The sequence below is a fragment of the Hoplias malabaricus genome, chromosome 16, assembly GCF_029633855.1.
Source record: "Hoplias malabaricus isolate fHopMal1 chromosome 16, fHopMal1.hap1, whole genome shotgun sequence".
In the NCBI taxonomy this organism is placed as follows: Eukaryota; Metazoa; Chordata; class Actinopteri; order Characiformes; family Erythrinidae; genus Hoplias; species Hoplias malabaricus.
The window spans coordinates 15900174-15924200 of record NC_089815.1 but is presented as its reverse complement, the minus strand read 5'-3'; the positions used below and the strand labels follow the sequence as shown (position 1 = coordinate 15924200).

At 37.4% G+C, this 24027-nt stretch overlaps 3 protein-coding genes across 7 annotated transcripts in view; 1 reads left to right on the top strand and 2 right to left on the bottom strand.

Moving 5' to 3' along the window:
* Positions 1-6918, bottom strand: part of osbpl1a (oxysterol binding protein-like 1A) — a 37416-nt gene extending 30498 nt beyond the window's left edge. For all 5 annotated transcript variants that reach the window (XM_066647502.1, XM_066647504.1, XM_066647503.1 and 2 more), the window contains exons 1-6: positions 6602-6918; positions 3610-3735; positions 3383-3468; positions 3196-3270; positions 244-355; positions 43-128 (exon numbers count right to left, since the gene is read on the bottom strand). In XM_066647502.1, the coding sequence (XP_066503599.1) occupies positions 43-128; positions 244-355; positions 3196-3270; positions 3383-3468; positions 3610-3733 (483 nt within the window). In that variant the 5' untranslated portion in view covers positions 3734-3735; positions 6602-6918. The remainder of the gene's footprint in view (positions 1-42; positions 129-243; positions 356-3195; positions 3271-3382; positions 3469-3609; positions 3736-6601) is intronic.
* Positions 6919-7548: 630 nt separating this feature from the next.
* Positions 7549-15932, top strand: trmt13 (tRNA methyltransferase 13 homolog). The gene is made up of 11 exons (XM_066647760.1): positions 7549-7683; positions 7834-7883; positions 11399-11465; positions 11888-11950; positions 12546-12615; positions 13193-13299; positions 13387-13554; positions 14050-14122; positions 14230-14304; positions 14404-14821; positions 14940-15932. The coding sequence occupies exons 1-11, from the start codon at positions 7549-7551 to the stop codon at positions 15106-15108; spliced, it is 1395 nt and encodes a 464-aa protein (XP_066503857.1). The 3' UTR covers positions 15109-15932.
* Positions 15933-16344: 412 nt separating this feature from the next.
* On the bottom strand, positions 16345-23329 carry lrrc39 (leucine rich repeat containing 39). The gene is made up of 8 exons (XM_066646883.1): positions 23202-23329; positions 22114-22219; positions 21753-21909; positions 21518-21654; positions 20979-21124; positions 17834-17986; positions 16633-16772; positions 16345-16412 (listed from the first exon to the last, which is right to left on the bottom strand). Exons 1-8 carry the CDS (start codon positions 23327-23329, stop codon positions 16345-16347), a joined length of 1035 nt encoding a protein of 344 aa, XP_066502980.1.
* Between the last annotated feature and the right edge of the window lie 698 nt (positions 23330-24027).

Below are 24027 nucleotides of genomic sequence, written 5' to 3'. Positions count from 1 at the left end.
ATACAAAATATGCCATAAATTATCCATGCTGATGTGTTATACCAGTTTTAAAAGTTTGGCTGTGGCTCCTTCTCTTGCTGCTTCCAAAAGCTGTTCCTCCAGCTTTCTGTCTTCTGTGCGTTCAGCAGCTGGCAAGAAAAAAAAACACGTCATTGAGAAACCAGTCCAGTGGGCAAAAACAAGGGAAGAAACATAACAGTCATGCTTCATAATCATGGGAACATCTAGCATCCTCATGCTCACCTTCTAACATGCTCCTGATTTCAGCATTGCGCGTAATATCTTTAGGAATCTGTGCTGTTCCGTTGATGACTGAGGGACAGGCATCATACTGGAGAAGTAACATGACCACCTCCTACACAGTGTTAATAGAGTTAACAAATATGCATTACAGATTATGACCTTTGTTATAATTTAGGGCCCAAACCAGTCCTAGGCATGTTTCCCCTATATTGTGGCTGATGTGGTACAGTGGTAAAACCATTGGCTCCCATGGGTTCAATTCCAGGTCTGGGCAACCAGTCTGTGCTACACCAATAAGAGTCCTTGGGCAAGACTCCTAACACTGCATTTGCCTACCTGTATTACCAGTAACCCTGTAAGTTGCTCTGGATAAGTGTCTGCCAAATGCTGTAAATGTAAATATTGTCATTTTAGATTTGAAAAAATGTTTTCCACTCCCAGATGCAAACAGGCCCTATGAAGATCTGTGGGTGCGGGCCTTATACAAGTACCTAGGAGTGCACTTGGACTGGAGTTCTAACAACAGTGCAGTGTTCAAGAAAGTACAGAGCCATCTGTACTTTCTGAGGAAACTTGGGTCCTTTGGACATTCTACCAGTCCATTGTTGTTAGTGCTGTATTCTATTCTGTTGTGTGCAGGGGCAACAGCATCAACTGAACAAATTGGACAAACTAATCAAGAAGGCTGGCTCTGTCCAAAATGGACACTCTGGAGTTTGTGGCAGAAAGATGGACCCTTAATAAGCTGTTGGCCATTATGGACAATACTTCACACCCCTTGCACAGTACAGTGGACAAACAGAAAAGCATGTTCAGCAGAAGACTGCTACAGCTGTGCTGTTCAATGGAGAAAAACAAAAGCCATCTTTGACCCACACATTTATATGTTGAACAAGCCTATTTTTAAACCTTTATCCCCCTGACGTTTGAAGAATAACTTTACCAGATATATTTTTCCCCCACAAACAACCAGCTTTTGATGAATATTGTAAAGAGGACATGACAAATTTTACAGAAGATCTGGAGCTCCTACCAACCCAAAAACTATATAACTCCTGTGGTCTGCCTAAAGCAGTGGTTCTCAAACTTTTCCAATAATTCCCCACCTCACCTATACCACATCACCCCCAAAAAATGGTAATAAAATACACATACAAGTTAACAATTTCCTAATTTATTTAAGTAACATCAACTTTCATTCATTCATTATCTGTAACCGCTTATCCAGTTCAGGGTCACGGTGGGTCCAGAGTCTACCTGGAATCATTGGGCGCAAGGCAGGAATACACCCTGGAGGGCACCAGTCCATCACAGGGCAACACATTCACACCTACGGACACTTTTGAGTCGCCAATCCACCTACCAATGTGTGTTTTTGGACTGTGAGAGGAAACCGGAGCACCCGGAGGAAACCCACACGGACACGGGGAGAACACACCAAACTCCTCACAGGACAGTCACCTGGTGCAGGAATCGAACACACAACCTCCAGGCCCCTGGAGCTGTGTAACTGCTACACTACCTGCTGCGCCACCGTGCCGTCGAATAACATCAATTTCTATCTCTAAATCAGCAGCTTAACATTATAACACCAGACACAACATTAACATCAATGTTCAAAAATAAAGAAAACATACCTAATTAAACTGTGCCTCAGTTTCTCACTTTTCAACCTGTGCAAAAATGAGCAAAGGCAGGTGCAGGGACACAGGAGTAAGTTTGATTTTGTGGGGGATATATTCGTTGAGTCAAAGCCCACCTCATACCCAAAATATTAGATAGCTATAAGCTGATTCCTATGTAGATAAGGCAGTAAAATACTGCATTTATAATGATGTCAAACAGCATTTGATTAACATTAAAGTTAGTGTGAGTCTTTGTCCTAAACAACATAATATGGAACTTTACATACTACACTACAGAAAGCACCAAGTATGGTGTGTGTGTGTGGGTCTCCTATCTAAAGTTCTTTTACTATGTTTAAGGGCTATTAATGAATCCATTTTGAGTGGGTGCTTTTTTCTGAGTAAGTTTATAGGCAAAACAGAAATGCTCATAAAAAAAAAAAAAAAAAGAAATGCTCATTTCTTCAGATTCCTTGCACCCCACCCTAAGCGCCCCACCCCAACTTTGAAAAACGCTGACCTAAAGGCTCATTTATGCTCAACATTAAATATAGCTATGAATATGCACAGGGCATTCTGTCTGTACTCTGCATTAATTTTGTCCATATTTATCCACATTCTTAGAAAGCGTATGAATATAGTTGGAACGAAACTGCATGACAGGTAAAATAAGTAAAAATAATTCTCCACTCACATGTAGTGGACTATTTAATGACCTCTCAGACAACCACTGCCTTTTTGTCTTTATTTGTAGTAGGTAACATTGCATTATCAGTACCTCCTCCACTACTGCCATGTGTGTTTTTAATGGAGAGAGATTAGTCTGAAAATACTTGACAAATGGGTAAAGGTTAATCCACAAATCAAACAGAAGTCACAAGTATTTTTCCCTATTAACAAATAAATATATCCCAATCTGTGTCTCAGGGTCTGCCGTTTTTACATACATTTGTGAATATTGAAACATATGTGTTTAATTGTGGATTAACATTTACACATTATCAAGTGTTTTGACTAATCTCTCTCCATATGTTTTTGTCTTCAGAAATATTTGACACTGAACTACCCTGAAAAGAATGCAGTGACTTACATGCAAAAGAAGTTTAAATGAGCTTTTGTTCTGAAAACATATTATAAAAGGTGTGAACAAAGAAGTGAAAATGGCTAAAAAAACCAAAGAGCTCAATCTACTTATTTTCAAAAACATTGTAAGTCTGATGTAAAGCTTCAGCTTCAATAATTATTCTTATAGTGGGCTTAAACTCCACAGACAACTCCATGGATTACTGTGCTCATAAAGATTGAAAATAAAACTGTGTTAGAGTACCTTTCTTCCTGTGAAGGCTGCTTTATGTAGGGGGGTGTCTCCCACATTGTTTGTCAGATTTGCATCAGCTCCAGCCTGAACAGGGAGTGGTAAATGTAAGCTTTGGATTTCTATCAGTGACAACTTAATTTAGATCAATTCACAAAGCTTCCCAATTTGTTCAGCTATTAAACTTTATGATGTTTACCTTCAACAGTTCCTCTACCACATCCTTGTGCCCAAAATAACTGGCCAGATGAAGTGGTGTCCATCCAAAATTGGATTTGCGCGTGCCTGTTAATTAACATAAATTTGCCATAAAAAGACTTCTGAGCATATTTGAGACAGATTGAGGAAGATTTCAAATTTTATTAAAAAAAAAAATGTAATGTCTCTTACTTAAAAATGATTACATTATAGAGAGATGCATCATACCTTTACAGTTGATGTCAATTTTTGCTTCATCCTTTATCTTGGACATTAAAAGCTTCTGTATCCCTTGCAGGTTCCCATTCCTGGCATCCTGGAGGAATTGCTCCTCTGGGTCCAGCTCCTCCATATCTTTCATAACAAAGAAAAAAAAAGGTGGGTTTCTCAAGGACCAATATGATGATATGTTATCATTACTGTTAAAGATGCACAGATTTTGGGCTGATGCTGAATGATTTTCCTTTTGTTTTTGTACATACATAATATGCTTTATAACCGTATTCAAGTACTTTAAGGTGCATATTAGTGATACAATTTATATACAATAACCATAGAAATAGGACATTGGGGCTGCCACACAAGTCCATAGTCACCATGCTCAATGCCCACTTTTGGCCCAGATTTGAGCTTTAGAGCAGTGGAACTGTGTTCTCTGAAGTGATGGAGTTACTTTCAACACCTTCAACATCAATATTTGATACATTAAATGTACACCATTTTAGACCATTTCTATGATTATTACACAAACAATATACAACTGAAAATCTGTGTCCACAATTGCTGAATTCACTCACGAAAAGTGGGGACTATAAACGCGAGGACATTATGTACACTGCTGCCATATCACCCATTGAGAATTCTAGAATGTGATACAGGGATATAGAATAAATCCCTGTAGTGAATATATTGATATATAATGTTATTCAATGTATGAGTCAGCAGCACAAGATCTTTCATGTGATTAAACATGACAGAGCAGAAATGACATTTTTCCTCACTTATTACAGCTTTGACATTTTTTCTCTCTTGTTCTCAGATTAAGCAACAAAGAACTGCAAAATCTGTTCTCATTTCTGCAAAGTGTTTATTAAAATGAATTCAGGAGAGAAGCACAGAAACCACTGTCTTGTGACTTCCTTGCTTCCACAAGGAAATGCTGCTGTGATCATTCTCAGGCATCAGGCAGCCATGCACATGATTCTGGTTTCAATGACATGTATTTTCACAAACATGCCAGGGAAAGCCTATATCAAGGATTAGTAACTACTATTTACAATACTTATTTGTGAAATAATATTTTTGGAATAAGTTTATAATATGCCACAACAGCAACTGAATGTAGCCACATTCTTATACCAGCCAAGCAGAAAAATAACATTAAACTTTTTAATATGTAACCCCATGCCTTAACTATATGACATCAATGCCCAGGTAAACAATATTCAATCAAAAACCAGAATGAAAAACTCCCATATCAGGACAGAAGCCTCATGTAGAAAAAAAATGCAGTCCTTTTAGGTTGTGACAAGGCAGGACATATGCCTGATGAAGATTAATCGGCCAACTTAGGAACACACTTCCAGCATGCCCATAAATTTATCCCCAAGAGAGTTTCTAAATGACCCTTAACAAACAGTAAAACCCATTAATTTGACTAGACTTCTAATTTTAAAGTACTTATGAACACTGATTCTTGATACATTAAGAACGAAAAGGTTTTGGTATAATCTAAAATAAGGTTTGATTGTTTCCAACAGTATTAATATGAAATTGTTTTTAAGAGTATACACAGCAAAAAGGTTAATACTGAGCTTATAAACACATCAGCTGTTGTATTAAAGCCATCTCAGGTATTCATTCAAGTCCATTTTATCAGCTCCATTTACACCCTTTTCTTCAGTGGCAGGACCATCAAAGTTCATGTAGTTTTTGGGTGGTAGATCACTCTCTGCACTGCAATGACACTGAACCTGGGGTTGCGATTGTCATAATGTATGTTGCGCTTATGCTGGAGATTTTAAATGTCAGTCTCATTGCTGGACTGAAATTATGAGATGCCCTCCCACTGTCCACTCTCTTATACACAGTTAACTAATTGGGCCACACTGTATTGCAAAAGTCAGAGTCAGCTGCTTGTCTGTAGCACTGTTTTAATCATCCTCTAGTGGTCACAGGAAACTGCCCACAAGATGTTGTTGGTTGAATATTTTTGGTTGGTTGGTTATTCTAATAGCAATTTTTGTGGTCAGTATATTGTCCCAACAATTAAATTAAATAACATTATTGTTATTTAAGAAAACCTAACTGAATTAATGATAATATAATAGCATAAATCAAATAGTAAAAAGCAAATATCACCTTTAAACAGCAATGAATTTTTAGCCAATGATTTAAGAATAACCAGACATTGGAATTGGAATATAAAAAAATGTTTAAATATCCTAAATAAACAGGAACAGAAAAATACGCATGGCTAGAATATTTGTGACATTAATTCTTATGTAAACAAACACACAAGTAAACACACTGAGTAATATTAAAGTCAGCAAACATTACTGAGTAAATGTCCATTGTACAACACATTGATAATGTAATTATTGCAACAGGCCTAATTTCAAGTCCAGTAATGAGACTAAAATATTTAAAAACAAATATTTCCTATTATGTGGTGGGACGGATCATTAAATACGAGGTGAAAGGAGGCTAACAAAGTGCACAGAGCAACAAATGGACTACCAAAAATTGACTCAATTGTAAAACTACAAAGTGCATCTATATGATAACTGGAGCTGAACAAAATGAACAATGTTTGTAGAAACAAGTTGGTCATGTTAATGTTTTGGCTGATTGATGTAATACACATTATAGGAAAAGTTTCACCATAACGCTAAACCTAAAGTGAGGACTACTTTGCATTACATAATACACAGGCCAAAGCCTCAGCCACGCTGTAATAAATAGGCAATATATTCTCTAATAGAGAGCTTTCATCCTCTTCAGATGTCTGGTTCTTGTCAGCATTAAAGACTCTCTTTTGATTCATCAAGGGCAAATTATATAAAAAAAAAACTCTCTGAATTACTTTGTTTATTAGATAACGATTTAATTATACAAAGATTTTGAAGATTGTGTGGCGTTCCCCTTTAAGTCAATGAAGAAACAAAGCAGCTTGGATTAAACCGAAAGAAATAATTCTGTATTCGCAGTGGAGACTTACCGGGCTCTAAAGTTTAAAACATGACTCTGGATTCTGCCTGAGAGAGAAACATTTCAAAATTTCAAAATAAGACACGGTTTTCCTCAAGCGGTAGATGACAGATTAAAAGAAGCATGTGATCTTCTGAGCCCTGAGCTCCAGATATGGGACAATATTTCCGCGATGTGTCCAAGTTCTGTGCCACATTCCGCTCGCATTAGTTTAGAAACTGAAGGTATGCCCCATATAAAAAGTCTATTTTTTAACTCTTCATTTAAGCACAATAGCAGCTCTAGCCACCTCCCAGCTGAGCGCAGTCAACACACGACAACACCACCTCCCGGGCTCTAAACACAGACATAATAAAAGCTGACGTGAAAATCAAGGTTCAGTCCAGAATATTTGTCTGATCCCTACGTAGTGCGTATATAGCGAGTGACGGTCCGTCTTTACCAACCAAAAACCGCCTTATTCGTCCAATGTACAATCGAACACATTGCGAAATCCATGAATTGTGTTTTAAGATGTATTGACACTAGAGTCAATACATAAAAAAAATTAGTGATTTTGCAAAGGGGAACGCATATTTTGACAGAGTAAGCCACTTTGCTGACACAGGTTGAGCCTCAATGGATGCTCCCTTTTCAGCTTTTCTATCACCTGCTTATTGTAGAATCTTACAGTATTTCAATACAACTTTGGGTAATTAAAAAAATCTTTCACCCTGTTCCAGCCGCATTTAATGTGTTGTAGTCATCAAATTTGTTTATATTTACAAAATAAAGTAAGTCAGAGAAGACTTTGGGAACGTATTTTCTAGTATTTATTATTTAAAAATAATATACATATCAAAAATTGTTTATCGCATTTAAAAAATATATTCTGGAAGCAGTTTGTAAAACACCGTTTAGTTATTATTATATGAAGCGAGCTTTTATTTTGAAAAGTAGCGCTGGTAGAGTGTCAGTATGGCTGAAATTGTGTCTGACGGTGTGGCAGGTCCTCTGCCTGGAAGATGCGCTTTTTATGTAGTAAAAAAGAAGCGTTACTGCAAAATGGTCGTCGGCAGTGGAAAAACATTTTGTGGGGAGCATGCAACTTCTGTATGAGTTTCCGTTTTATCCTTTCACTGATCTGAAGGGTCTGGTCTCTGTCCTCGTTTACTGTTCATTAAGTTCTGAAGTTCACTCACTACTGGGTATGTGTTTAACTTTGAGTTTGTTTGCTTAATCCTCCGTATCTTTTTCTTACAGGATAATGACAGTGACAGAAAAAGGATCCCCTGCCCTCTGGACCCAAAACAGTAAGCTCACTCCAAACACTGGTTCAACAGGCTCAATATGAAGCCAAGCTCAGGCCAAAGCCAAACTCAAGCTCAGCTTTACAACACCTGTTTGGTTTTGGTGTTTTGTAGAAATAAAGACTGCGGTTAAGCCAGCCGCCGTTTGAGAAAACCCGGTTAAACTAGCCGCACGTCAGATTTTAGTGCGCGTATACTAGTGACAAACCGGTAATACTCAATGCGCGTGAAGACCTGAGCTTATGCCCTTCATTTTAAAGAAAGTAACAGCATTTAACCGGTTTATATATTGGTCATTTCTAGTAAGTAGTCCAAACAATCAACAGATATCAGTTCAGGGTTTACTACACTATGTATCTATGAAATATGAAGTGATTTTACTTTATAGTTTTTGAGTAAATGATATTCAAAATCACAATAATTCTCCATTGTTTTTAATGACGACTCAAGTTTACTGCTTTATAAAATGATCGTTTCTAATAAGTAGTCCACACAAACAACAGATATCAGTTCAGGGTTTACTACACTATGTATCTATGAAGTATGAAGTGATTTTACTGTATAGTTTTTATGTAAATGACATTCAAAATCCCTATAATTGTCCATTGTTTTTAATGTTAACTCAAGTTTGATGTTTTATAAAATTGTAATTTTGAATAAGTAGTCCATACAACCAACAGATATCAGTTCTGTGTTTACTATACTATGTGTCTATGAAATATGAAGTGATTTTACTGTATACTTTTTGAGTAAATGACATTCAAAATAATAATTGTCCAATATTTTTTTTTAACCTGAGTCAAGTTCACTGCTTTATAATATGGTTATTTCTAATAAGTAGTCCGTACAACCAACAGATATCAGTTCAGGGTGTACCACACTATGTACCTATAAAATATGAAGTGATTTTACTGTATACTTTTTGAGTAAATGATATTCAAAATCACAATAATTCTCCGTTGTTTTTAATGATGACTCAAGTTCACTTCTTTATAATATGGTTATTTCTAATAAGTAGTCCGTACAACCAACAGATATCAGTTCAGGGTGTACCACACTATGTACCTATAAAATATGAAGTGATTTTACTGTATACTTTTTGAGTAAATGACTTTCAAAATCACAATAATTCTCCATTGTTTTTAATGATGACTCAAGTTTACTGCTTTATAAAATGATCATTTCTAATAAGCAGTCCACACAAACAACATATATCAGTTCAGGGTGTACCACACTATGTACCTAAAAAATATGAAGTGATTTTACTGTATACTTTTTGAGTAAATGACATTAAAATATCTCATAATTGTCCATTGTTTTGAACATGTGTCAAGTTCACTGCTTTATAATATGGTCATTTCTAATAAGTAGTCCACACAACCAACAGATATCAGTTCAGAGTGTAAAACATTATGTACCTATTAAATATGAAGTGATTTTACTGTATAGTTTTTGAGTAAATGACATTAAAATATCTCATAATTGTCCATTGTTTTGAACATGTGTCAAGTTCACTGCTTTATAATATGGTCATTTCTAATAAGTAGTCCATAAAACCAACAGATATCAGTTCAGTGTTTACCATTCTATGTACCTATAAATTATGAAGTGATTTTACTGTATAGTTTTTAAGTAAATGATATTCAAAATCCCTATAATTGTCCATTGTTTTTAATGATAATTAAAATTCACTGCTTTATAAAATGATCATTTGTAATAAGTAGTCCACACAACCAACAGATATCAGTTCAGGGTGTAGCACACTATGTACCTATAAAATATGAAGTGATTTTACTGTATAGTTTTTAAGTAGATGACATTCAAAATTCCCATAGTTGTCCATTGTTTTGAACATGTGTCAAGTTCACTGCTTTATAAAATGGTCATTTCTAATAAGTAGTCCATACAATCAACAGACATCAGTTCAGGGTGTACCACACTATATACCTATGAAATATGAAGTGATTTTCTAGCATATTTCTTGAGTAAATGATATTCAAAATCCCCATAATCCCCATAATTTTCCATTGTTTTTAATGATGACTCAAGTTTACTGCTTTATAATATGGTCATTTCTAATAAGTAGTATATAAAACCAACAGATATCAGTTCTGTGTCTGCCGTACTATGTACCTGTAAAATGTGAAGTAATTTTACTGTATGGTTTTTGAGCAGATGACATTCAAATTCCCCATAATTGTCCATTGTTTTTAATGACTCAAGTGTACTGCTTTATAATATGGTCATTTCTAATATGTAGTCCATAAAACCAACAGATATCAGTTCAGTGTGTACCACACTATGTACCTATAAATTGTGAAGTGATTTTACTGTATAGTTTTTGAGTAAATGACATTCAAAATTCCCATAATTGTCCATTGTTTTTAACATGAGTCAAGTCCACTGCTTTATATCATCATTAAAAACAATGGAGAATTATTGTGATTTTGAATGTCATTCACTCAAAAACTATACAGTAAAATCACTTCATATGTCATAGGTACATAGTGTGGTACACACTGAACTGATGTCTGTTGGTTTTATGGACTACTTATTAGAAATAACCATATTATAAAGCAGTAAACTTGACTCATGTTAAAAAACAATGGACAATAATAGGGATTTTGAATGTCATTTACTCAAAAACTATACAGTAAAATTACTTCATATTTCATAGGTACATAGTGTGGTACACACAGAACTGATATCTGTTGGTTGTATGGACTACTTATTAGAAATAACCATATTATAAAGCAGTGAACCTGACTCAGGTAAAAAAAAAAACAATGGACAATTATAGGGATTTTGAATGTCACTTACATAAAAACTATACAGTAAAATCATCTCATACTTCATAGATAGATAGTGTAGTAAACCCTGAACTGATATCTGTTGATTATATGGACTGCTTACTAGAAATATAACCGGTTAAATGCCGTTACTTTTGCTTTAAAATGAAGGGCATAAGCTCAAGTCTTCACGCTCCTTGAGTATTACCGGTTTGTCACTAGTATACGCGCACTAAAATTTGACGTGCGGCTAGTTTAACCGTGTTTTCTCAAACGGCGGCTGGCTTAACCGCAGTAAATAAAGTGGCGTATAGTTCAGATAACGTTTAATGTTCAGATTATGTTTTGTTTGCTTTCTAAATAAAAATGTGTTGGTGGCACTTCCTTGTAGGTTGTTGTTAACAAGGCAGCATGACACCTACATAGCTTTCATGACAACTGATATAAACCTGTATAACTAAATCTTACAGAATGTATCATTGGTTTTACAGGAAGTAAGACATTTAGGGGTTTTCTGTTAAGTAGGTGAGGTGCCTTTTTTATGCATAAATATTTGGGGATCTATGAAATCCTAAAAGAAAATGACATGCCATGATCAGTTTATAAACATATTTAAATTTGTACTCTATAGAACTAAACTTGTTCCGTTAATATCATTAAAAATATTGACTTTCAGGACTCAGCCCATACAGGAATGAGGCAGAGCTTTTATATACTCTCTTTCCACAGCACTGTATTTGAAGACAGGTTGGCAAAACACTTGAAAAAGTGTAACTCAAAGGTGAAGCCAAAACCTGTGAGTATTTTACCCTCACACTGATATTGAATGTCTTATATACTGTGTTATCACTTACTCACTATTGCCTCTTTCACACATGAACTCCAGAGAATTTCTAGAGAAACACACATGCAGTGCACACTGGGAGATTTTATGTGTCAGGCGCACTCTCACAGTGGTAAATGAAACAGGAGCTGCAGGAGAATCTCTGGAAGATTTCTCATCGCCGTTCTCACATGCACTGACTCAGACTTTTCACAGAGGCTAAAGTCTGGGTAAGGTCCGGGATGAATTTTGCTGTTGGCCTTGTTCAGACACACAACTTCCTTGTGTAAACTCTGGAACATTTCTAGATTACCGTGCATGTGTGAAAGGGGCTTATGTGTCTTGGTCATTACCGCGAGTAATCCTCTCTTTATAATTTTTGGTTTTCATTACAGGTTTATTATGTGAAAGACATCAATGCTGGGTCCATAAATGAAGAGGAAGATTTAATAGATGTGGTGATTACCTCAGCAAACATCATAATTTTTGTCTGTTCCTGCTTGTTTATAAATCTAAGAAAAGCTGATTATTGCAGCACATTCAGAGCATTATGAAAATTCATTCATTCATTCATTCATTCATTATCTGTAACCGCTTATCCAGTTCAGGGTCATGGTGGGTCCAGAGCCTACCTGGAATCATTGGGCGCAAGGCGGGAATACACCCTGAAGGGGGCGGCGGTCCTTCACAGGGCAACACATACACTCTCACATTCACTCACACACACACACACACACTTTTGAGTCGCCAAGCCATCTACCAACGTGTGTTTTTGGACTCTGGAAGGAAACCCACGCGGACACGGGAGAACACACATAACTCCTCACAGACAGACACCCGGAGCGGGAATCAAACCCACAACCTCCAGGTTACTGTGTGACTGCGACACTACCAGCTGCGCCACCGTGCGGCCAGCATTATGAAAATTTTCTTCAATATGATTGTTTCTAACATCTCATTCAACCTAAGCCAAATATAAATATTTTACATGCATGCCTATGTTTTACAAAATGTAGTCTTGCTTGTTAATAAACTTGCTGTTATTATATGAAGGTTTCCATCGCTGATCGGTCCAAAAATGAACTGGATGAACTTATTGGGAGAATGAAAACTGCATTACAAGGTACATGAATCCTATATCTTTTGATTATTTGTACCCTGGGATTTCTGTGAATTAAAGTTAAGTTTAAAACAAGTAAAAAACATATGTAAATCATTGGAACTAATACTATGACATAATAATAATAATTATAAAAATAATTAATTCATTTTATCTTACCGCGTCCTCCTTGAATTATTGGGCTCAACGCAGGAACACATCCAGTCTCTGGGCATCTTACACCATCACACTCACTCATTCACACCTTGGACATCCAGTCCACCTATCAGCATGTTTATTTTAGACAGTGGAAGGGAACCAGAGCACTCAGAGAAAACCCACACAGACAAAGGGAGAACACTCCAAACTCCTCACAGTCACCTGAGGCAGGGATTGCACCCACATCCCCAGGACACTGATGCTGTGTGACACAGTATGTAGGATTATACAGTGTTAGGATGTGTTTAGCATGGTGTCTTTGACTAAGATGGGAACTGAACCCTGTGGTGTGTAAGGCAGCTTTGTTATCCAATACACAGTAGCAACAACCTACATGAATTTACCAAACCAACAGAATTTTCATCTGACTTCCCTTTCTCAGGTCTAAACATCAAACCTGACAGTGGCATTCTCTCCCATCCAGTCCTAAATGAAGCTCTCAACGATCCAAAGAATGGCAACTTTGCTTTTAAACATCTCAAGCAGCAGGTATGCAACCATTAAAATGTTATCCAGATTTTAAAAAATCATCCAAGATAAGAGTTCACAAGCTTTAACATGTTCTTTTCTCTACAGGCTTCAATCCTTGGAAATATGGATACTTTGGAGCTACTTGGCCCTGGCAGATGTTATATTGAATTTGGTGCTGGTAAAGGAAAGCTTTCACATTGGATTCACATTGCCCTTCAGAAAGAAGAGAATGTCCATTTTCTGCTTGTGGAGAGGTCCAGCACTCGCTTTAAGGTATGCAACAATAATGACTACTAGGGGTTATTTAAATCTCTTAAACTCCAGATGTGTTATTTAGTTATTCTTTTTAAGGTTTGTTAATAACTACACAGTAAATATGTTTAAGTTGGCAAATGCTCAAGACTGTTCAAACATACCTCCATCCTTAATCATCGCAGTATTGTTTTATTTAATCTGATACTCAAGTTAGACAAATGTATTTTTGTCATCCAATTGGGATGTTTAATTTCAGAATTTTTGGGTTTGTAGGAGTTCCAGATCTATAATTTAATATATAGATTTTTAAATAGCAAAAACAAATAAAATACCCATCTCTAACAATGTTATCTACATGATATAGTTGTAAGTTTGAGTAAGGAGAATTCTCAGTCTACCAACAGGACCATGGAGCTGGTTAAATGAATTCTCCCAAGGCTCATTTAAACATATGAGGTTTAAACTTGTGTGTGTGTGTTTTCTTGTTAAAGTGCTGTTTTCTCATTTGTTAAGGTAGATGGCAAACACAAAAACACAGACTCAACATTTGACAGACTGCAGGTTGATATTCAGCACCTTGATTTAAGTAAGTTGATGATAAACCAAATATGATTTATACTATGTGTATTTATTTACACTTGGTGATTCTGATATACGGCTGGTCTTTTCTTTAATTCACAAAAACACCTGTAGGGAAAGTTCCATTTTTGCAAGAAAAGGGAATTCCTGTAATTGCAGTGGGCAAGCACCTCTGTGGTGCAGCAACTGGTAAGTGGTTAGAAGTTGATCTGATCTGTTATTTGTGATGTCCCTTGAGTTATTCTTTTCTTTTAGGCTTTCTTTTACAAAGTGTATTTCTTTGCACAGATCTGGCTCTAAGGTGTTTGTTTGAGCACAGTCATAAAGACAAAGAGTGTCAACCACCTACCAAGCGTATAAAGCTAAGTGAAAGACTAGAGGAGGAAAGGGCTCCACCCATCTCAGAAGAAGACACAGAAACTAGACAAGAAATTGTAGTAGCAGGAGTCACGATTGCTCTCTGCTGTCATCATCGCTGTGAATGGAGGCATTACGTGGGGAAGGATTTCTTTAAAGAACGAGGCCTTGGACCAAGAGAGTTTTCAGCTTTCCAGCGTATGTCCAGCTGGGCCACTTGTGGCATGACTAGAGTTGGCCATGACCACAAGATCTCTGCACAAGAGAATGACAGTACAGAGGACAAAGAAGATGAAGAAGAGGCTGAACATGAAGGGGGTTATGAGGCTGTAACAGATCATCTAAACAGGTTGGTGCTCAGCAGTTATTCAGTAGACTTTGTATTGACTTGCTAGGGTCATTGTCATTTTGATAGTATATATAAATTATCTTTATATATTTGATTATAAATATCTGTTCCCTCACAGGGCTGTTTCAGCAGAGGAACGGGAGCACATGGGCCGCCTCTGCAAGATGCTGATTGATCATGGCAGGCTTCATTACCTACAGCAAAGAGGCTTTAAACCCAACCTCAGTTATTACACTAGCCGAGATGTGTCTTTAGAGAATGTGCTTCTGACTGCTGTTCCTATCTGAAATTCATTCATTGTCTGTAACAGCTTATCCAGGGTCCGGAGCCCACCTATAATCTCTGAGCGCAAGGCGGGATCACATCCTGGAGGGTCCTTCACAGGGCGACTGATACACTCTCACCTTTTTTTTTTTTTTTTGAGTTGCCTATACACCTACCAACATGTTTGGACCGTGGGAGGAAACCGATGCTCCCGGAAGAAACCCACATGGACACGGGGAGAACATGCCAAACTCCTCACAGACAGTCACCCGGAGCGGGACTTGAACCCCAAACCTCCAGGTCCCTGGAGCTGTGTGACTGCGACACTACCTGCTGCACTACCGTGCCACCCCCTATTTGAAATCCTACATGAAAATCTTGGACTTGGTAATCACTGGCATTTCGGAATCTCAATTTCTTCCCCCTCTTTTTTTCTTCATGAAAATGGCTGTTTCATGGATCTATGAAGATGTATCATCAGTGTGCAGTCAGGGACATGTACATATAAGGAACTCCAGGTGTAAGATGTGTTTTCAGTGAAAAGCAGAAAAAAGGACATGTTCACATCAAACGTCAACTACGGCAAATACAAATTTTATATATAAAAAAAACATTTATTCCTGTTGTTCATTTGAAAATCACAACAACAAAGTTGTGTTTGGTAAGAAGTCAAAACACAAATACTGTAACACCAGCTAACTGAACTTGTTTCATAAGAATGCCATTTTTGCCAAAGTTGTGTTATATGTTGTAAATCAATCAGGTAAATTAATAAACATTCATATGAAGTCATTTCAGTGTGGTGGAGCATAAGCATACTCATAGCATGTATGTAACAATGTTTTTATTTCCCTCGGTTGGTAATTAATCTCATATTTCAGAGCCAATAGTCACATTCTGCTACAAGATTACAAGACGAACAAATTGCAGGATACTATCTGAAATTACTTGAAATATGGGTACACATTGATTAAAGATTATTGTTTTAATTTTCTTTTAAAGAGGTCTTGTTATAACTATTAAAATAGTAACCTTTAGAGAGATTTTTATTTTTTATTTTCAAGATTTTTTAACAACACCTTTTAGTTGTTTTGCCATGTGTTTGGACAAGCTAGCAGCAATAGGCAGAGTGAGCAACAGAACAGACCGCAGTACTGCACCCCTAGTTCTCTGAGGCAAAAAAAAAAAATCAGAAGTCAACGTTTTCACAGGACAGGCCAGACCAGACAGACCACACAATGGCAAGCAGGACATCACAGTTAAGAAGCAGTGATCTCCAAAACAGCAGCCAGTGGCACATTTAGAACAGAGGTATAAGTCTGGGAATCTGAAACACAGATTGAAATTAGGTTATTCACCAGCATTAAGGATTTTACCTTTGGTTTTATTAGTTCATTTTTTTATTACTTTTACATTTGTTGAAAACATTTTAGTTTATATTCCAGGTAGGCTCTGGACCCACCACGACCCTGAACTGGATAAGTGGTTACAGATAATGAATGAACATTACAGTTTATATGCACAGTGAATATTGAGTATAGCATAACCTCTTTTGCGGGCCTCATGGATGTAGTAGCGCATGAACTCCAGGCCAAACATTTCCCTGTCATCCTCTTCGTCCACATCCTCTTTGATGTCTGGCAAAGTAACGTCATAGACCAGTGGATTGTCCCTGAAATTTACAAACCTGCCAGAACACATATCAAACCAAATTACATTTCCTAAATTACAGTTTCCAGAAATGTTGGGACATTTTGTAAAAAGAAATAAAAATGAGAAACTGTGACATTTCCTTGGACTTTTAACTAACAAAAATGACAAAGAAATGGTGTTTTGTAAATGTATGATCTAATTTTGAAATGTAATCCCTGCAGCATGCCCCAAAAGGAACAACATAAGAGGGAAATGTTCATAGAAAATTTGTCACACTGTTTTGAAGCATAGTTATAAGCAGGCTAAAGTAGGTAGTTGCTCATTATGCCAAATTACATTACATATATAAAGAGCTTTTCAAGGACCTGAATTATGAGTTATGTAGAGATGGCCTAATAAAAGACTAAAAAGCAAAAAGGCAGCTAGGGAAGCAAGCAAGTGAATTGGGCATAAAGTTATACTTGCTAGTACAGACCTTACCCGTGAAGGCTGAAACAAAAATATTTGTGGGCAGTAGTTCAGGGAGGATTCAGAATGTGTGTAAAGCCAAACAGAACATTTTTAAGCTGAATTGAACTTGTTCATATAGGTTCAGTGTCCTCATACGGGCACCTCGTGTGAACTTGTCTGGGGAGAAGAGGGTGGGGGCCAGACACCTCTGTTCCCAGTGTTGGAATAAAGTAGCCATTTCTAAGACATGCTGTCAGTATTAGAGATTGCTTCTTTAACAAACTATTATGTTGATGTTTGCAAGGGGGGTTAGTATTTGTGCAGGGCATTGTATGGCATATAACTGGAAAATATGCACAAGAATATTTGGCTCTTCGTACTGGGAGCATTACCAAGGTTGAGGGGCTTATTTTAAATGGAAGACTTAAACAAGTGATTATTTATAGATATTGTTACAAGACTTGCCATTCATTTTTAACCAGTGACTGGTCTCATCCTTTATAATACCTATGATTAATTCCTCAAAGGTAGAAAAATGAAGAAAATTGGACAAAATAAAATCTTACATACATTAATGTGTAAGTGGGAAAGGTCCATGTAAGTAATGGAACAAAACCTTAGAAATCATTAATACATCTACATTACCTGAGGTTTGTCATGTCCTCCATAAGTGGAGGAATGTCTTTCAGCTTGTTCTTGCTTAAAACCAGTGTGTCTAGATTGGGCATTCGACTAACGTTGTCCGGGAGATACTCCAGCTCATTCCTCTGGAGCCAAAGGGTGTGCAACTTCTCCATTCTAGATCAAGCGTTGAATGACAAATGTAAAATTCAGCATTCATTCATTCCTTGTCTGTAACTGCTTATCCAATTCAGGGTGGTTCTGGAGTCCATCCAGACTCACTGGGTACAAGGCATCATAAGGCACCACACACTCCTATGGTCACTTTTGAATAGACAACCTAACAACATGTTTTTTAACTGTAGAAGGAAACAGGTGCACCTGGAGGAAACCCATACAGACACTGCGAGAACATACCAAACTCCTCACAGAATCACCTGTTTTGCAGCATGGTAAAAAGTGGCATAAAGTGATTATTGCTGGCTGCGCTAGTCCCTTTCTAATTTCTTAACCAAGAGCTTTTGCTAATTTAGAACCACCTGTAAACTTCAAAGAGCTCCATTCTCTGCTGCTTTCTTTTTTCTTTCTCTTCAGTGGTTCATAAACTTCTATGGTTATTCTTTAGACCTATAACAGTTTCCTATCCAAGTACTATCCAGGTCCAGAGAGACCAGTCCACACCAGGTGTACTGAGAGTAGTGAATGTGAATCTTTCTGGCTATAGAAGTCTTTTTTTAATTTATGGACCAAGAGCAAATTTAGAGCCACTTGTAAATTTTAAGTGTGTAAATGAAAACACTTGGCATTCTAAGCCTTTTCTCTTCGTTCTTCATAAACGTTTATATTTCACTTTTCAGGTTAAAACCCTTAGTGAAAAGGTTTAAAGCAATTTCTAGTTTCAGGCAGCCTCTGATCCAAGTACTTAGCAGTCACAAACTTTCTTAGCTACAGGGATCAGGACAGAGCAGGTGTTCTGAGAGAGGCATGGCCGAATTTGGATGTGGTTGTAGAATTCTCTGTCTAATTTCAAAACCAGCGGTTACAAAATTTGAGCCGCTTGTATATTTTAAAGTGATGCATTCCTTCAATGGATTCCTTTTTTACCTCCCAATTTGAATCATAGAGATATGCAGCCTGCACAGTTTCACTCCAGTTTTCTCCCACAGTTCAAAAATAAAATCAAACACATTTTCGTAGGTGGATTGGCCATGCAAACGTGTTCACAGACGTGAATGTATGAATGTGTGGTGGTGTGATGGATTGGCATCCCATACAGTGTGTATTGTCTAGTGCACTGTATAAGCGGTTACATACAATAAATGTTAAATATCTTAAATATTTTATTATGAATTTGTTGTAAGACTATTTTAAGTCTATTGAACCAGATTTATAGTAAGTCTATTCCTAGACAATTTAAGTTTAATTATGTGACTTTATCTAATGCCAGATAATTTTATATGTTTTTTTTCTTGAAAGGCAAAATTATCCATATTATTTCTTGAAAAAATGATATGATCTGGGGTAACCCTGTTTTCAGAATGATGGACACTGAGCAAAATGTAAATAAATACAAAGTGCAATGATGCCCAAATCATTTTAACCATACATTTAACTGAAAATAGTACAAAGGCAGCATACTAAATGTCGCAATTGAGAAGGTTAATTGTTTTTTTTTGCCCATTTGATTAAATGCCAGCAAAAATAATGTTCCAAAAGAGTTTGGACAGGGGCATGTTTACCACTGTGTTGAATCAATTCTATATTTTACAACACTCTGTAGACTGAGGAGACCAACTGCTGTACTTTTGAAAGAAAAATGTTTCCCATTCTTGATAGTTATAGGATATACAGTGTTTAACAGCTCTGTACTGTTTTTCATTTCATAATGCACAAATTGATTTTCAGTGGGTGACAGGCACCCAGACTCTTTTACTAATGGTGCTTTTCCACTGCATGGGTCCGGCTCTACGCCGCTTTTTCACTGGCAGGGCTCCCCTGCAAAATGGAGCCAGTGACGTCACAAAACCCCCGCCTCTAAGAGGAATCACTGGCTTTGAAAACCACAATGGCGGCGGTAAAGTTAGGTGCTGTTAACTAAATATGTGAAAGCTGCTGTAACCTAATAGATTTAACAAGAGGCAAGTATGTGCTGGATTTGAGTGAGCTCTGTATTTTGTGGTGATTGACATGGCTTTGGCCAATCAGCCCTGGTTTACACGTCACCATTTAGTTCCTACTAAGCACGGTTGGAACACGGAGCGAGTTGGGGCTGAAAACCTTTAGGGACCAGGTACCAAATTTGGCCACTGGAAAAGCAAAGGAGCTGTGCCGAGTCGTGTAGGTTCCATGCAGTAGAAAAGCGCCATAAGGAGCCATGCTGTTGTAATTTATGCAAAATGTTGATTGGCCTTGTCTTTCTGAAATAAGCAAGGCATTCCCAGTAAATAACATTGATGCGGCATTCCACAATTTCCAAAAAAATAATGTCAAATTTTGTTTAGGCAGTTAGTCCATATTAAATGAGCTTGTGGCCAGAGAAGGCAGCAAAGTTTCTGGAACATGTTTATACAATGCATTTTTCTTTGCATCTGTGAGATTTAACATGCATTTTTGGATGCACTGACAATGCTTTCCAATGTGTCTCTAAGCCCAAGCAGTAATTTCCACTACAGAAACCTCTCTGTTTTTTAATCCACAAGTTCTTTACTATTTGAAGTTGAGAAAGGTTATTCTGTTGCACCATTTGTCTTTCACAGAATGCTGAACCTCTACCCATCTTTATTTCTGAAAGACTAGACTGAAAGAACCCAGTCATATCAAAAACATGATTCCAATCAAGTTGTTGGTAGCATTACACAATTTTATGACAATTTTGATGCCTGTCCAAACAGGTTGCTAGCATCAAATAAAAAATTGGCATATATTTTTGGAAAAATTGTCATTGTAATATTTTCAATTAAATATGTGGTTTAAATGATTTGCAAATCATAACACATTGTTTTCATTTACATTTTGCAGTTACCAATTTTTCTGGAAAAGGGGTTTGTATTAATCATAAATATTAAATACATTAACTAGATGTAAGATAACTTCAGTGTAAATCTCAAAGAGCAGGAGCTGAGTTGAGTGTATATTTAAGCTTGAATAATATATTAGCTTGAGACTGCACCTGTGGATGTCATCTGGTAGGCTTTCCAGCTTGTTCCCACCCATGTCCAACCACTCCAGAGCAGGAAGATTCACTACACACTCAGGAATTGTGGAAAACTGGTTCATGGAGAGGTCCAGGTGATACAGTTTCTTGAGATTGCTGAGCTAAGAAACCAGTAGATTTCTTTGTAAATGTGTTTATTCCTTACATATTCCTCTACATAATGATGTGTTTTAAATATAAATTCTGTTTCAGCTCAAAATATTTAGACTATTTGTCTACCAAAATAAGCAATGTCTGGCTTTAGGTGGTGTATTTATAACTATTTCACATAACTTTCTGTGAGGGAATGGCACAAACTTTTTACGCATCTGGTTTCCATCATCATTACTTTGAACAAATTAATGAAATAAATGTCCTAGCTGACCAAGCTAGTAGCTGGAGTTTGCAATGATTAAACTGGGAAGAAAGCAGTTTATTTCCCTTTTTAAGTTTCAAAAGACTGTACTATACTCAGTTTATAGAAAATACGGGAGAATAGATTTGCTTCATTCTACCTGCTCAGGCAGCTCATCCAGATCTGAGTTCATTGCGAGTTCAAGCTTTTCCAGACTCTCACAGCTGCACAGCTCTTCTGGAACCCAGCTCAGTCTGTTGTAACTCATCAGCAGCTCTCGTAATCGAGTTAATTTACCTGGTAAAAAGTTCATAAAAGGTACATATACCCTAAATGAAATTACACAACAACATAAATTATCAATAGTAGATGTGGATGATGTGGGGCAAACTTACCTATTTCTTTAGGGAGGCGAGTGACTGAGTTGCGGGACAAGTCCAGTACTATAAGGCTCTGAAAGCTGGAGATGAAGCCGGGTATGTTCTGAAGGGCAGTCCGGTGCAGGTGCCACTCCTGAATGTGAGTGAGCTGGACAAGAGCTGGAGGAAGAGTCTGTAACAGCACAAATGTGAAACGTTATGTGGGCAATGCAACATGTCCACAAATTAATGGACACCTTTAATTAGTTACTTTTGTATGTACAATTAGCTGATACATGTTTTCTACCATGCACAAAAAGTTATATAGACACCAGGATGCTCTAGAGCAGCATCACATCTAGTGTCATGTGCACTTCTGAGAAGAGGAGAGTGATACCTTCCACTCTTCATTTTCAATTCGTAAAATGACCCTGCCATCCTCCATCACCACTTTTTCCTTTAATTTGGCAAGAGTGATCCTGTTCTCCCAAGCCCCTGCCAACCTGTACCACAGACAGAGGGGCATACAATCATTAGGTTTACACAACCTTATTCAGTCATTCATTCATTATCTGTAACCGCTTAACCAGTTCAGTGTCCAGAGCCTACCCAGAATCATTGGGCACAAAACAGGAATGCACATTGGAGGGGACACCAGTCCTTCACAGTGCGACACACACACACACACACACACACACACACACATTCACATAACCATAATTTATGGTTATAATTTAATCAGTATGTATATTTCTCTGTAATATTTTTAGGTTTTTAGGCTCAGCATGCCATGTGTGATGTCTCCAGTTCTGGACAGGTGCTGTTTTGGGAAAGTTTTGTGCCCTCAGCTTTCACCAGACATGGGTTGAGGAACTTAAATCCCCCTCGTGAATGATCCTAAAAAACTATCCAGAATCACAGGGTACAGGTAAGGAACACACCCTGTATGAGGTGTTTGTCTATCACAGTGCACCAGATAGTCACACATATACATTTGGCTTTTGCATGGCCAATCGATCTCTGCTACTCGCAGACAGTGACCAGGAGATAAGGCTCAAACCCATAAACCCAAGACCCTTGAGCTGTTTGAAAGCAACACTGCTTTAGGTGCTACCATGCCACCCCACTGTATTTAATTAACGAATGTATTTGAAGCAGCCAGGTTCACTCATTTAAAGTCTACAAATATTTCTCTAAATCACTGTCATCATCATCATCATTTTCACTTATCCATTTCAGGGTCACAGTGACTGATAATATATATATATAATAATATAATAATATATATGTGTGTGTGTGTGTGTGTGTGTGTGTGTGTGTGTGTGTGTGTGTGTGTGTGTGATCAGATGATGTAGAATGTAGAAGGCTGGAAAAAAGAAAAGCAACTCCAAGACATTATAGAAGGAAAGTACATCTCTGTCTACATAATTTCTTAAATTATATATATTTATTTATTTAGTTTAAACAGTTGTGAGAGTCACGTACCGGCCCACTGCTGCTCTTTCCCTCTGCTCTTTCTCTCTCTTGAGATCATCTTTGCTCTTTTTTATCCTTGTTTCCCACAAAGATTTGATAGAGTTCACTGTCCCAAAACATACCATCATCCCAGTCATGTTGAACCTGGACACAAAACACAAACTTCGTTTTGCTGCTGGGATATGTGACACACTCTGGAATGTACTCCCCTACTGTTTAGTGATTTGTGGACACCGCTTATCGTTAATCAATTTGGCCACTTTATGGTACACTCATTGTGGATGTTTGATACAGCTTGAACACTGAATGATCACTGGGACAGGAACACCTACCTTGTATCTACACTCGTTGTCCTTTTTTCAGCTTCACTGACCATACAGGAGCACTTTGTAGATCTACAGTTATAGATTCTAATACACATGTTTATCTGCATATATTCTTATCCCCCTTTCACTCTGCTCTTCAATGGTCAGGACCTCAACAGAACATGGTGGTGTGTTAGTGTGTGTTGCTCTGGTATGAATGGATCAGACACAGCAGTACTGCACAAATGTTTAAACAGTGTCCACTCCCTGTCCACTCTGTTCGGAACAACTACCTCATTGGTCCACCTTGTAGATGTAAAGTCAGAGACAGTTGCTGCTGTTTGCACTGGTCGTATTCTAGTTGGATATTTGGCTGGATATTTTTGTTTGGTGGTCTATTCTAAGTCCAGCAGTGACACAGAGATCTTTAAAAACTCTAGCAGCACTACTGTGTCTGATGCTTTCATACTAGAACAACACACACCACCACGTCAGTGTCAATGCGATGAGAATGATCCACCACCCAAATC